The 14264-nt window shown below is 40.9% G+C and overlaps 1 protein-coding gene across 4 annotated transcripts in view; it reads left to right on the top strand.

The window, feature by feature from the left end:
- Window positions 1–2113, top strand: part of WAC (WW domain containing adaptor with coiled-coil) — a 56890-nt gene extending 54777 nt beyond the window's left edge. For all 4 annotated transcript variants that reach the window (XM_053967113.1, XM_053967109.1, XM_053967102.1 and 1 more), the window contains exon 14: window positions 1978–2113. In XM_053967113.1, the coding sequence (XP_053823088.1) occupies window positions 1978–2047 (70 nt within the window). In that variant the 3' untranslated portion in view covers window positions 2048–2113. The remainder of the gene's footprint in view (window positions 1–1977) is intronic.
- Window positions 2114–14264: the final 12151 nt, after the last annotated feature.

Genomic DNA, 14264 nt, shown 5'->3' with positions numbered 1-14264 from the left:
TGAGAAATTCAATAGGTCTAAAGCCAGAGCAGGTTTGAACAGGTGTAATTTACATCACAAGTGAAGGAAAAATTAATGTTTGCTTATAACAAAGTAGATTTTACTTCTTAAGTCAGTGATAGCAGGTGTCTTCTGTATCACTTCAGTGATGCACAGCCAGGCTTTTGAATAGTTTCGTGCAAGATTGGAAACTGTAATCATAAAATACATGCTCAAAATATTCACCAATAGTCATGATTTTTTATCTGCTTTCATCTTGTTTCCTCTTTCAATGATGTTATCCCAACTACTAAGTCATACTACAGTTTGAATACAATGCTGCTGACTTAATATTTGAAGCCACCTTAATTGTCTTGGCATGCTTTTAAAATTGCTCAATTTATTCTTGAAGCTCTTGCATTTTGGCAGATAGTGAAACAATCCTTTAGAAGCAGACTGTAATATATTTGTAAACCTTTCCTGATAAAGAATTGAAAATACCCATTCTTTCTGAAGCTTTATTTCATAACTTCACTACATTAATTATTTCTGTAGTTTATTTAATGAACAGCTTGGTTTCTTACAGTTTTAATTTCCTAAGGTGTCATTTGTCTCTGCACATTTGATCTGAAATAACTTGTCAAATGTCATTGTTCAGCTCATTAAATAGTACCTTCTTTCTTGTATACTTTGAATGCTTAAACTGTCAATGGATAATTATTATTATGACTTTGAGCCTATAGTAACATGTATCTTTTATTTTTGCTGCAATCCCAAAGATGTGGAATACAAGGCATAAGTAACCAAGTTGATGGGGGAGGCTTTCACAAAGGATGGGATTATCAAAATCAACACATTTAAATGATGATACTATTTCTGTACTTTTGCACAGAAGAGTGCTACTTAAATTTCTTCCAAGAAGGAACTTCATCTCTAGATAAAGCACATATATTGTTTGAATCATAACTGACAGCATGTGAAAAGGCACTTTACATTGACTGATATATTTTATATGCCCATGCCTTGAAGCTAAATGTTATCTTTTCAGTGTCTCTATATAAATATATTGTTTTCGACCTACTTTTCAGTAGAAAATTAATTTTTAATGAACTGGGCACATATTTGTAAAGTGTTCCACAAAAGTGCTGATTTTTTTCTTTTTCTGCATTGATTAAAGTTGCTTCAGCCTTCATAGAATATTTATATAAAACTTAAATTCTCCCTGAGTATTTTCTTATTTTGCTGATATGTTTGCATTGCACTTCAGCATCATGAAAAGTTGTTTCAAAATGTTCGTTAAAAATTCTGGGAGACAGTCCTGTGAACCAGATGTTTGTTAGTCACGGTAATTACTTACATCAGTTCAGAAGAAGAGAAAAAAAGATATAAGAAGTTGTGATATAAGAAGATATAAGAAGTATAATTTATTTTTAAGCAAGGTGGTCTTACAACTTTTTATCTTAGATGGCCCTTAATGATGCTTCAAATGTTTTTGAGATTGGAGCTTACCATAAGTAGAGACTACCATTAGCCATAGAGCCAAATACTTTTAAAAAAGCACGTGAGAAGAAAACTCACATTTTTTTTAAAAAAAAAGAGCGCTTTAGGTTGTTTTATCATCTGGAAAACTGTGTGACACAGGCATAATGCTGTTCTCCAGATTATTCAGTTACTTGGCTTATTTGCCAGTGTCCTGCTTTTTCTGGGAGCTACATTCTAGTGAAGAGCAGACCTAAACACAACTGTGTATCAGTCATAATAGAAATACAGCAACTTCATTTTTTGAACTAAAGTGTCAAACGCACCAGGCCTTTGTGTATCTGCATAAGACTGTTGGTTATTGAACAGATTGGGTATTAACTTGATATCTGAATTTTTTAATGGGGCTAAGGAAGTTGGTATCTTTCACTGAAATTGTAGAAGGACTTGTGTAGATGCTTATTTAGTACATCTGTAGAATGGAAATGTTTATACTAATTCATTTATTTTCTCTTGCAGGATACTATTTTTGAGGCAACAAATTAAAGAACTTGAAAAGCTAAAGAATCAGAATTCCTTCATGGTGTGAAAAATTGTAAACAATTGCACATGGTTTTGAGTACAGGAACTATTAAACTGATGCCCAGTCTTAACACTTTTGAGCTGCATTTGAGTAGACTTTGGACCGTTGAGCTGGGCAGAAAAAAAAGATGACATGGGGAAGGGGACAGGAGGGAGTCAAATTCAGGGGAAAGATACAAGAATGATTTGTAAAACCCTTGAAATGTAGATTTCTTGTAGATGTATTCTTCACGTTGTAAATATATTTTGTAGAGTGAAGCCATGGGAAGCCATGTGTATCAGAGCTTAGACATCCAAAACTAATCAATGCTGAGGTGGCTAAATACCTAGCCTCTTACATGTAAACCTGTCTGCAAAATTAGCTTTCTTTTTTTTTCTCTTTTTTTTTTTTCTTGTTTTTTCTTTTTTTTTTTTTTTTTAGTTAATTTATCATTCAGAAATTTTTCATTTCCTAAAATTCAATGCAAGCGCCAGGCGATTTGTGTCTAAGGCTGCAACAGTTTGGGCAATGTACAAAATACCATGAAACAACTGTTTCCACACTTGCACCGAGTCGAGAGCAGTGCTTCTCCATTTCTGTTTTACAGAGAAATGTTTTTCATCTTCTGTGTTCCATTTCCCCATGAAATCCTAAATCTGATTTTATCAGCTTTTTAATGCTTCTAATTTTCTCTTTTCTTAAGGCACTGTTGCTATGGCACTTTTTCTATAATCTTTTCATTCCTGTGTACAGTAGCTTAAAATTGCAGTGATTGAGCATAACCCACTTGTTTGTATAAATTATTGAAACGTATTTCCATTTGCACCCTGTAAGAATGGACTTAGAGTACTGCTGGGCATGTGTGCTGAAAGTACATTACTTGCTCAAATATAAGGAAATAGCCCAATGAACATGTTAACATGGTTGTGGGAGGGGAAAGAGGAAAAAAAAAAAGCTAGTCAGATGTGAATTGTATCTGTTGTAATAAACATGTTAAAGCAAAGAAACACTGGTTTTCATTTCCTTTGGTCAACACATTAAAATTTGGTCTTTTTGGGGATTCTTTATTAGAACTGTTCTTGTTGAACATTTTTGTACTTAAATAATTCCTCAAGGGAGGTTTTGTTTAAAACTTGTAAACAGGAAAATATGTATAAAATATTTAAGGAAATATAAAATTCAACAAGGATGATTTAAGACACCTCCCCAACAGTTGTCATATGTTAACTCCTGGTTTACCTGTCTTGATATTATGACATTTCATTTCGAAGGATGTTTGTGTTGTAGCTAACTGTTTAAGTCTGGTGCTGACTGCTGTTCTTAACCATCACAAAACGCTGAATTTGTGTAATTGGAGCAACTCACCGTTTGAAAATGGTGGAAAAGCTCAGCTTTGTATATTGTTTCCTAAAGTATATTAAAAATAAAAAAGAAACTATTGCTACTACAAAATAAACGTGACTTTTTCTTTGCTTAAAAATTACAGAAATCATGATGGTCGTACTAGTTTAATATTTGTAGAGGTATATATATGTCACAGCAGTCTGTTAAGTAGGAAAGATAGTAGGAGATGGATTAAAAACAAAAAGGATGATAGAGGTGTTGACATGTGAACATGTGATGCTTTGTGTTTTGTTCCTAAAAAATACTTTCGGCACCAGAAATGGTACTTGATTTTTGTGTTGAGTGAGCTTGGACTGATTTTTAAAATGAAGTTTTCATCAGTAGAATCTGAGTGCTCTGATTTAACAAAACATTGCAAATGGAGCAAGTTGAAATACCTAGCAACAACAACAATGGAAAGTTGGGACAGATGAACTTGTGATTTTTCCTCACTTTTTAACCCAGTATGTTCTGTTGTGTTTCATATCATGCAAATGTTTGATGTTTCTCAGAAGATGGGAGTAATCTTGAATGAATGAATTGGAACATACATTGTTTCTGTGTTTCTAAAGACCCATGGCTGAGTGACAAAATTCTTCCTGAGACTTTCATATTTGTCTTGCATCCTATTTTTGGAAGTTGTCCAAATAGCATGTGAAGTGCATGGGGGTGTGCAAGGCATCTCTCACCAGTGGCTGTCCTTAGTTTAGGTATTTTGCTGTTTTGTTACTTGCTGAGACAAGGGTGACTTTTATCTTAATAGATATGCTGGGTCTATTTTCCATGAGCTTATTTTGTTTCCTTTTGCTTGTTATATTGCCCTCTATAATATCCTGTATCAGTGAGCCTCAGAAGTTAATTTTATTTTTAGAAAATTACTTTGGATAATTTTTTTTTAAATCTCTGTTTTGAATTAATTGTCTTACGTTTAACTACTGTCTGTTGATCTTGCTGTTTTGCAGATGAGTATCCTTTCCAGCCTAAAAAATACTAGTCTGTTTATCACTTGAAAACTTACATAAAATATGAATGGTCACAGATAATTTGGGAGTCACAAGGATTAACGTGCCACTTTAACCCCCTCAAACCACCTGCATAAATACCCATCACACAGAGACATACTCTTTCTTCAGATGATGCCCTCCCTATCTCTGCAAAGATGGCTGCTTTGTCACCATCTGATGACATGTCCATACCTTGTTGGGTTCTGTATTTGCTCACCATGCAATAGCTTTCCTCCCCATCCTCCACACCCTTCCAACACCTGGAGCTGTTGTTAGCTGAGGAGGGACAGCCTGCCAAACTTTGGTATTAGACAAGTTAGGGAAGAGGATTGCAGGCACTGCTCTGAAGTCAGCACTAACCAAAGAGTGGGTTAGGTTGAGGTCCTTCAAAATGGCTTCACTAAGATGCAAATACAATCCTGGCCTTACAGGGTGATCTGGAGACCCTGTTCAGCTTCTGTAGTGTGCCAAAGCCAGCATTCTGTAAGCTCCTTGGGGAAAAAAACACTGATTTTTCTCCTCCCTATCAAATCTTGTATCTGAAGCTGGACAAAAATGAGCAGGTGCACTGAGACCTATTAGTAGATTACTAGCGTTTTATTAATTATCCATCCTGAAACTGATGCTATCCCTTACACTGGTTAATCTAAAGGGCTTTATTGAATTGCTCTGCACCTGTAAGTCAAAATGAGTGAAATTCCCCTGGATCAAACCTTGTATTTTTCCTAGGCAGGTGTTCAGAAGGTGTTGATTGGAGCTGTGGGGATGTGTTTTCTATATTAATTACTTAATTGAGGTGGTCAAGGAAAAGTGATGAGAAACTGGGGAAAGAACTGTTGTTGCATATGTTGCTTTTGATTTTCTTGTTATGCATTTGCTAAGCAACTGTTTAGTATAATAGAAAAACAGCCTTCAGAATGACTGAGGAGATTGTCTGAGCTGGTACAGTCATACTGCAAGCAGTGCCATTGGGCTCGTACTTTATCAGATGTTGTGGCATGCTCAAGGACTACAGCAGGAGCAGCTTAATATGATTATAAAATGACATGACTGTTCCAAGGAATTCCTATTTTTACTTTATTGTTAAGGCACTCTTAATTCTTCTGCAGGTGAATGTATTCTTTTCACTGACCCTGAAGGTGCTGTGGTCAACTGCTCAATTTGCATCAACTTTGCCTGCCTACACTGATCTGTAGCAACACAATTTTCAGACTCATTTCATTAATTGCATCTCTTTTGGTAGGAGCATCTTATCTTTTGGTGGATACTGGTGCTGTCTTTACTATTGCAATTAAAAATATGTTCAGAAAGAGTGTATCACTGAGGCCAGGAAGAATTTGTAAAATATCCATTCTTTTTTAGAGCAGCCTCATTGCAGGACTATCCCCAAAGAATACATGAAAAAATACTGGGTAGTTGTGCCATGCCTCCTAAGTCAGTGGGTCAAAGAAGGCCATGTCTTATTGTCACCCTTTTATTCCAGTGTCACCTTGCCTGTGATGACAACCTGAGGACTTAGCAGAGTCCTTTGTTGCTGTGAGTTTGGCTGCCATGGCGAGTACTGTATATTCTGCTGCAAGGAAGGAAGGAGTGATGTACCCTGAGCATCACTGCCATGGTGCCTCAGGGACTCGTGAGTCCACTGTGTCTAAGGGTCAATCACTTCAACTCTCTGTTAACACACAACTGTTCTATATACAGCTAAATATCAAGTCCATTCTTGGAATTAGATGGATGTTTCTGTGAATATGTCATCCTTACTGCTGATCCTGGAATAATCTCTGCTCACCAAATCAATCTCATTTACAGATACAAGATGATCATGAGGCAAATCTGGATGTTTTGAAAATGCCTCAACTTTCAGAAGCTTCCAGCAGAGGAATGTTCTGAGCTAAAGTGCCATCTCATTAACATCAGCACTACTCTTCTGCCCATCATTGCTGATTAATGATATGTGGAGGTTTCTTTCGTTTTGGTTTTCTTATTTGTGTTTATATTATTTCTTAAGAATTTGAGCTTTTGATGTGGGAGGAATTGGTTTTGTTGCCTAGCAAAAGGAAAAAATCCCTTTTTTTGACAGTTGTTTTGCTGTAGTCAGTCAAGCAAAAGCTTTCATTTGCAACTGAGATCCATATAGACATTGACTTCTGCAAAAAAATATTTTCAGCATTGTTAGTTTTGGATTCCAGTTACACATCACTTTTTCTAGATATCTGTTAACTTTATCTTGTCTCTGGTTTACAACAGATGCTCAAAAAGATTCAGTCTTTCATAGCTGTAGGCATCAGCTTTATCCTCCTAACCTCCATGGATGCCTGTGTTGCTGCTGCTGTACTAACACATCTGGAACTGTTTCCTAGATGCTCTTTGATATAGATTTTTGTGTTTTCCAACTATGGCTTTTTTGTCTGGGAAGACTGTCTGAGGGAATGGACTGATGTAGGCTCTCTAGCACTCAGGGCTCCAGGTAGCTGAGAATCTGAAAGTCACAAAGCACTTTTCTCCTCCCTAATAAAGGCACTAACCCATCTATGCCTGATCTAGGACATTCAGAGAATGAACTGTCAGGTTTTGTCTCCCATGGAACTAGGAATATCCTAGGAAATCTTGTTGCATCCTGGACGGTCCTACCTGGAGCTGATGGGCTGTGTGCAGCTGTACTACACAGCTCCACAGTTAGCACAGCAGGTTTGCAAACACAGCTTAAACAACCTGATCTTTCCTGCAGTTACTCAGTTATGTGTGAAGTATTTTGTCACTTTATGTTAATCATACGTGCCAGAGAGCATTTGCAAAGGGATGCTACCTACTCCTGCATGCAGCTCCATGCTCAAAGACTGATCCCTGTGCTCCAGTTTGAAATCTCAGAATCTGGGCTGTGTAAAAGTGTGTTAATGTAGTGATGCTCAGAATGTTAATTTAGGCTCATCTTCCTTTTGACTGTATATTACAAGAAAATTACTCATGGAAAATACTGTTACAGTCCTTTGTATCAGCAGCTAGAATTTAAATGCAAGTCACAAATTGATTCTCATTCTCCCAGATTTCTAAAGTTGCCACGTGGAGGTCAGTTAGTGTGTTACTTCAGAGTTCTGAACAGCCTGGACAACTTTCTTCTGCCTGGCCAGGCAGATTTGCTGACAAGGTCTTACATACTTCTCTGGCCAAAAATCTGTGATTGGATCTTTTTTCAGTGTAATTGGGATGCTGTCAGAATTTGACTGAGGTTCGTGTTCTGCTGGATGCATCCTTGTTAGTAGCAGAAAACTTAACCCTGGGAAGAGTTATGTGGTAAATTGACCAAAGCCCCTGGCAGATGGTGCTACAGAAGGTGAATGTGTTGTCAGCAAGTCTGGACTGTGTGATGTTGCCAAGGAACTCCGATGTCCCTCCGTTCCACCTAGGTTTCTTTAGCTGCTGCTTTGCATCCTCAGAGTAAGGACTTTTCCTTTCTTCCACATTTTGGAAGGTTTATTAAACTTTGTGTTTGAGATTCAATTTCACAGTAAGACTTCTATCTTTTTTTAAGTGGAAAACCTGTTAAACTACTGACAGCTTGTCCCTATCTTCACTTGCTAAATGAAACTGCCTTTCTGCTTGCAGTAGCATTGCCAGTAGAAGCATGGCTAACTGAACCTGTAGATACTGCTCTGGTTTTAGGGTAAAAATTCCCGGAGTTCACTTTGACCTAGGTTGGTATCTGAATTTCATTTAATTTAAAGAAGAGGATTAATTTGTTGTGTATTTTATTCTTACGTCCTCCGGCACCTCCTCACCTGAACAATTGGAGACGGGCTGTGGGTGTGTGTGGAGTGGAATATATGTATCACATCAACAGGACAAGATCTTTCAGGACTCTGGTTTGCCTCACTGAAAGAATTACTCAGTGATGGTGAGGCATCACTCAGCTTATCTGACACCCAGCTCCCTGCAGAAAGAACTGACCCTTGCTTACTGCTTCCCTGCTCCTGGTGATGTGCTCCTGCTGAGGCCTTTTTGCCAGCCCTGAAGTATTCCAAGGAGTAAAGCCCCAGCAGAAACCTGCCTGGTAAATATGTCACTGACTTCAGAGGCTGACAGGGCTCACACCAAGGAGCCAAGCAAGGGCAGGGCTGACACCTTCTGACATTGAAGGGCAGGTCAGAGTAACACTTGGGTCAGCTGTAAGCTCAAATGGCAAATGCTCTTAAAACTCTGGGCTACATGTGCAGAGAGCAGGGACCTGGGACATGGAGATTTCTCCAAGTAAAGCATGTTATTCTGGGGTTTTGGTGCATATATGTTTTCATCTGAAAATTTAATCTCTAAATTTGTACCTGCTGTGCATCTGAACAAAATTATAACAATCTAACTGCTCTATTAACATGAGCTTTCAGGTAAGCTTAAATCAAGTTCTAACTATCAAGCACATCCTTAATATATTTTAAACAAAGCACTCGTCCCGGAACAAACTGTGCATCTTTGATAGGTGTAGTACATAAAGGAAGCAGTGTCTCCAAGGAAATGCTATTTCTCTTTACTACTCCTTGTTAAACTAGCACTGAACTGCTATTCTTGCCCTGGATTGTCTCATCAGATACCAAACCTCTCTCAAGAGAGAGAAAATCTGCTTGGCTGTCCTCATCTGCCATCTGATGAGTTTGGAGCATTTCCTGAACTCCTTAGTTGTCATGTGAGGATCTTGCAGACTCCCCTGCCGGGAGCCTTGTGATCAAGCACGTGCCCTGACTGCAGGTCCTGAGCAGCCAGCCAGGCTGGGGATCTGCCACAGCTCCTGGGCCAGCTCGGGTGCTCGGCACACCTCTGCCCTTGTGCTGGTACAGAGACACAGGCTCTGTCTCTGCATGTGTTTTCTCTCCCTCTCCAGCCAATCTGCCTCACTTCTGTGGCAGCTGAAACTGTTTGGTGTCAGCTTGGGGTGTGAGGAGGTGTGCAGAACGTGGGATCTGAGCTGGTCCAGTGCTTCCCCTGGCTCAGCAGAGACAGACCTAATGCATGGCCTGATAAAAAGCCTCTGCTTCAGCTGGCACTTTACCCAGCTGGAGTTCTTAGTGCAGTAATTTTTGAGGTAGCTCCAAAGTGCAGGAATCTCTCCAGCACACGCAAGGCATCCAACCCTGGAGGGTCAGAGCAAGAGAACCATGAAAAGAAGGGTTCAGAAATCCACATCAGGGTCAGCACTCACTTGAACTGCATTGAGCACTGCTATTATGGCCAACTCAGATCTAATTTTGGTAATGCTAGGCCAGACCCCTCTTCCTCTGGAAACTGGCTTCCTTTTGCTTAAAAATCTATGTCACCAACTTTGGGGCTCTGATACCCCACCTAGAATAATCTTTGGTATAAGCCCCTAAATATCTGTATTTCTCTCCTAGGTAACATTTGTGGCTTTCTCTCCTAACTGTTAATATATTTGAATTTGTTTACGTTCTCTAGTACCCAGAGTCAGTACTGATGGTCCTTGATCAGTATAAGATTAAGTAGAGTTTATATGCTAGGTGTAGTTTTGGGACTGATTTATTTTAATCTGAAATGTCAGCAATTGTTTCAAGCTACTTGAGATTAAAGGTTCAATTTAGAGTAGTTTATTGATTAAAGGTTCAATTTAGAGTAGTTTATTGATCAGAAGACAACATTTTGATAGGTGCTCCATGGGAGTTTGTTCCATGCTTTTTCAGTTTCACATGACTGCCCTTCATGGCATTGGTAAAATGTAACGGTGCTCTTTCACAAGAATCTGCCTTTTGCAGCTGGGAGTGGCACACATCATCCCTGGACAGTATTTAGTAAGAGACTTTACTTCAGGCATTCTACAGATTGATTATTCAGCATTTAGTAGTCTGAAAATGAATTTTCATTATCATGCATTGACCCAAATAGCTGCTACTATTTTTAGGTAAGCTACTCATATCACAAGATTAACTTCTGCTCACATCCTCTGCGCCGACCCTTGGGCATTAGATTTTATAAGATCTAGTGGGAAAATTTTGATATGCATCAGGCTTTTGTGGTGATATATAGTTTTAGATGGGGACTACCTAAAAAAAACTGCTGTTAACTTTTACATTGTTGTTTAGGAAAAAAATCTCATATATCTAATGATGTTCTGTTCTTTTTACTGCCTTGTTCAACTCCAATGGGATTTGGATTATTGCAAGAGTTTTTTCACAAGGAAATTTTGTTAATCACATTTTTCAGCAATGGCATCCCAGGCTGACAAGCAGAAATACTGAAATGACCTTATATTTTGTACCTCTTCATAGTAGAGTTTATAAGATTTTCTTTTTAGAGCTGGAATGATTAATTCACTTACACAGAGTTATTCAAGAGACTGATTTTCTACCTGGGAATCTAGCACAGTTGTGATTCTTTTGATGTGCCTTTTGAATACCTTTTTAATGCCTTTTTCATCTTTTTTTTTCAAGCAAATTGTACATAAATGAGAAGTGTTGTCAGAAACAGTGTACCCTAAAGCCCCTGAATTTTAAAAAAAGCTGTGGGAGTCTAGTACTTTGCTGAGGGGAGGAAAAAGGTAAAAGGTAAGTCAGATTTGCCTGTTCATTTTGTTACACACTTGAGTTCTTCACAGATTGGAAATTTTGAAGTGAAGTTGTATTCAATATGATTAAATGGCATCTTTTCTGTGGGCTTTTACATTTTGTGGAATTTCCTAGGATGAGTGACAGGACTTCTGTGAACTATGGAAAATACTTTTAACTGAATCTTCTTTTCAATATTAATCTAAAATTCAGAGATTATTAATGTATTTTAATCAATGCAGAAGTAGGCTATAGTGGCTTTAGAGACTTCCCTGAATTGAGAAATCAACCTGATTATTTTTTCCATTTTGAACCATCGGGGCCATTTTATTTGAAATGTTACACTTCCTTTTAATTATTTGAGGCTTGTTTTTCTTCTCAGCACACTTTTATGTCTCTTAAATTGCTTGCTACATTCTGTCAGTGATCTTAATCTTTGGTCAGGGATTGTGTCCCATCTTCATGTGTGCACCAAAGTGTCTTGCTGGGATATTTCAGTCATGCCATTTCTCTTTTTCTAGGTAGGATTTTATCATCCATTGAATTTTTATGATCTTGGTGCTGAAGTTTTGACTATCATGGCCTCATCTTCTTCTGCCTAGTTTTATCTTCCTGCTGCTCTTCACCTCCTTTTGTCAGTCTCCTTCTGCTGTAAAAGAGCAATTCCCTTATCCCCCCAACAGAGTTTTCAGTGGACAGCACATGTAGAAATACAGAATCATAAGGGAAAATACCTCCAAGATCACTGCATCCAACTGTTAACTTGGCGCTGCCATATTCACCACTAAACCATGTCCCCAAGTGGCTCATCTACACATCTTTTGAACACTTTCAGGATGGTGATTTCCCTGGGCAGTCTCCTCCAGTGCTTGACCACCCTTTTCATGAAGAAATTTTTCCTAATACCCAGTCTAAACCTCTCCTGGTGCATCTTGAGATGATTTCCTCTCATCCAGTCACTTCCTATGTGTGAGAAGAGACTGACCTCCACCTTGCTGCAGCCTCCTGTCAGGCAGTTGTAGAGAATGGTAAGGTCTCCTCTGAGCCTATTTTACTCCAGGCTAAACAACACCAGCTGCTTCAGCCATTTGTCATCAGACTTGTGCTCTGGACCCTTCCCCAGCTTCATAGTCCTTCTCTGGACATGTTCCAGCACTGTTGTTCTTGTGCTGAGGAGCCCAAAACTGAGCCCAGTACTCGAGGTGCAACCTCACTGGTGCTGAGCGCAGGGGGACAATCACTGCCCTGGGCCTGCTGGCCACACTATTGCTGGTACAAGCCAAAATGCCATTGGCCTTCTTGGCCAAATAGTGTGACAGGTCACTGGCCATTTCCTCTTGGATTATGAGGGCTTCATTCTGCTCCCCATCCTCTTCCTCCACCTTAGGGGCTGAGTACCCAGAGAACAACTGTTCTGTGGAAACCTACGCCAGTAGGGCGTTAAGTACCTCAGCCTTTCCCTCATCCCTTGTCACTGTGTTTCGCCCCGCATCCAGCGGAGGTCGGGGAGCTCCTTTTGCTGCTGATGTGACTCGGTCTCCCAGGAGCGCTCCCGCTCCCACGGGACATCCTCGTTCGGCGGGAGCCGCCGGCCGCCGCTAGGTGGCGCTGCGCGCGCGGGCTCTCTCCGCGCCCGCCGGGGCAGCGGCGGCTCGGCCGCATCCACCGCATCCATCGTATCCACCGCATCCATCGTATCCATCATATCCATGATATCCACCGTATCCATCATATCCACCGCATCCACCGCATCCATCATATCCACCGCATCCACCGCATCCACCGCATCCATCGTATCCATCCTATCCATCATATCCACCGCATCCACCGCATCCACCGCATCCACCGCATCCATCGTATCCATCGTATCCATCATATCCACCGCATCCACCGCATCCATCGTATCCATCGTATCCATCATATCCACCGCATCCACCGCATCCATCGTATCCATCATATCCATGATATCCACCGCATCCACCACAACCATCATATCCATGATATCCACCGTATCCATCATATCCACCGCATCCACCACATCCATCGTATCCATCATATCCACCGCATCCACCGCATCCACCGCATCCACCACATCCATCGTATCCATCGTATCCATCGTACCCATCATATCCACTGCATCCATCATATCCACCGCATCCACCACATCCATCATATCCACTGCGTCCACCACATCCACCGCATCCACCGTATCCATCATATCCACCGCATCCACCGCATCCACCGCATCCATCGTATCCATCATATCCACCGCATCCACCACATCCATCATATCCATCATATCCATGATATCCACCGCATCCATGATATCCACTGCATCCACTGCATCCACCACATCCACCGCATCCATCATATCCACCGCATCCACTGCATCCATCGATCGTATCCACCGCATCCATCATATCCACTGCATCCACCGCATCCACTGCATCCACTGCATCCATCATATCCACTGCATCCACCACATCCATCATATCCACCACATCCATCATATCCACCGCATCCATCGTATCCACCGCATCCACCGCATCCGTTGTATCCATCGTATCCACCGCATCCATCGTATCCACCACATCCACCGCATCCATCGTATCCACCGCATCCACCGCATCCATTGCTTCTCTCTGCCTCCACCACATCCACTGCATCCATCGCCTCCATCGCTCCTGCCTCCCGCACCTCCCTCCGCCCTCCGCTGCCCCAGCACGACGAGCTCAGGCTGCGGGGATCCCGCCAGGCTCGGGACAAAATTCGCCTCATACGGTGGTTTTCCCAAAAGTGGCAGCAGCAGCAGTGCGGAGGGGAGGCACACACTGGTGGATGAAGGTGACGGGATGCCAGCCTTGAGTGACACATCCCGGGGCTGTTTTCTGTACTCATGTGCCGTTTCCCCAGCTCTTGACCACCCACACCTTAATTGTATGTCCGTGGTGTTTCCCAGAAGAGGGTGCAGAACACAGCTCGATTTGAGGCCAGTTTGAACTTTTGTAGTACATCACCAGGCACAAACCCCACCAGCTCCCTCTGGAAGAGCTGTCTTCTTCCAGCACTACAGCTGGTTTCCTGTAGTCAAACCCCCAAGGGAACCCAGATTATTCCCTGATTAAAGATAGACTGAAGACACAAGACTGGGTGAAAAACTGAATGTGTTTCATCATTACTTTGGTGCATCTTACTGTTACCTAAGCTGCCGTTGTATCATTCTGCCAATGGTGCTATGGCAAATGGAATTTCTAAAGGGCATGTAAAAGAAAAAAAATATTAAAAGGTCAGTACTTGGTCTGTGTGAGTGTTGCAGGT

Source organism: Vidua chalybeata, chromosome 1 (assembly GCF_026979565.1).
Source record: "Vidua chalybeata isolate OUT-0048 chromosome 1, bVidCha1 merged haplotype, whole genome shotgun sequence".
Taxonomy (NCBI): domain Eukaryota; kingdom Metazoa; phylum Chordata; class Aves; order Passeriformes; family Viduidae; genus Vidua; species Vidua chalybeata.
The sequence above is the reverse complement of the archived record's forward strand: the minus strand, read 5'-3'. Positions and strand labels throughout refer to the sequence as shown.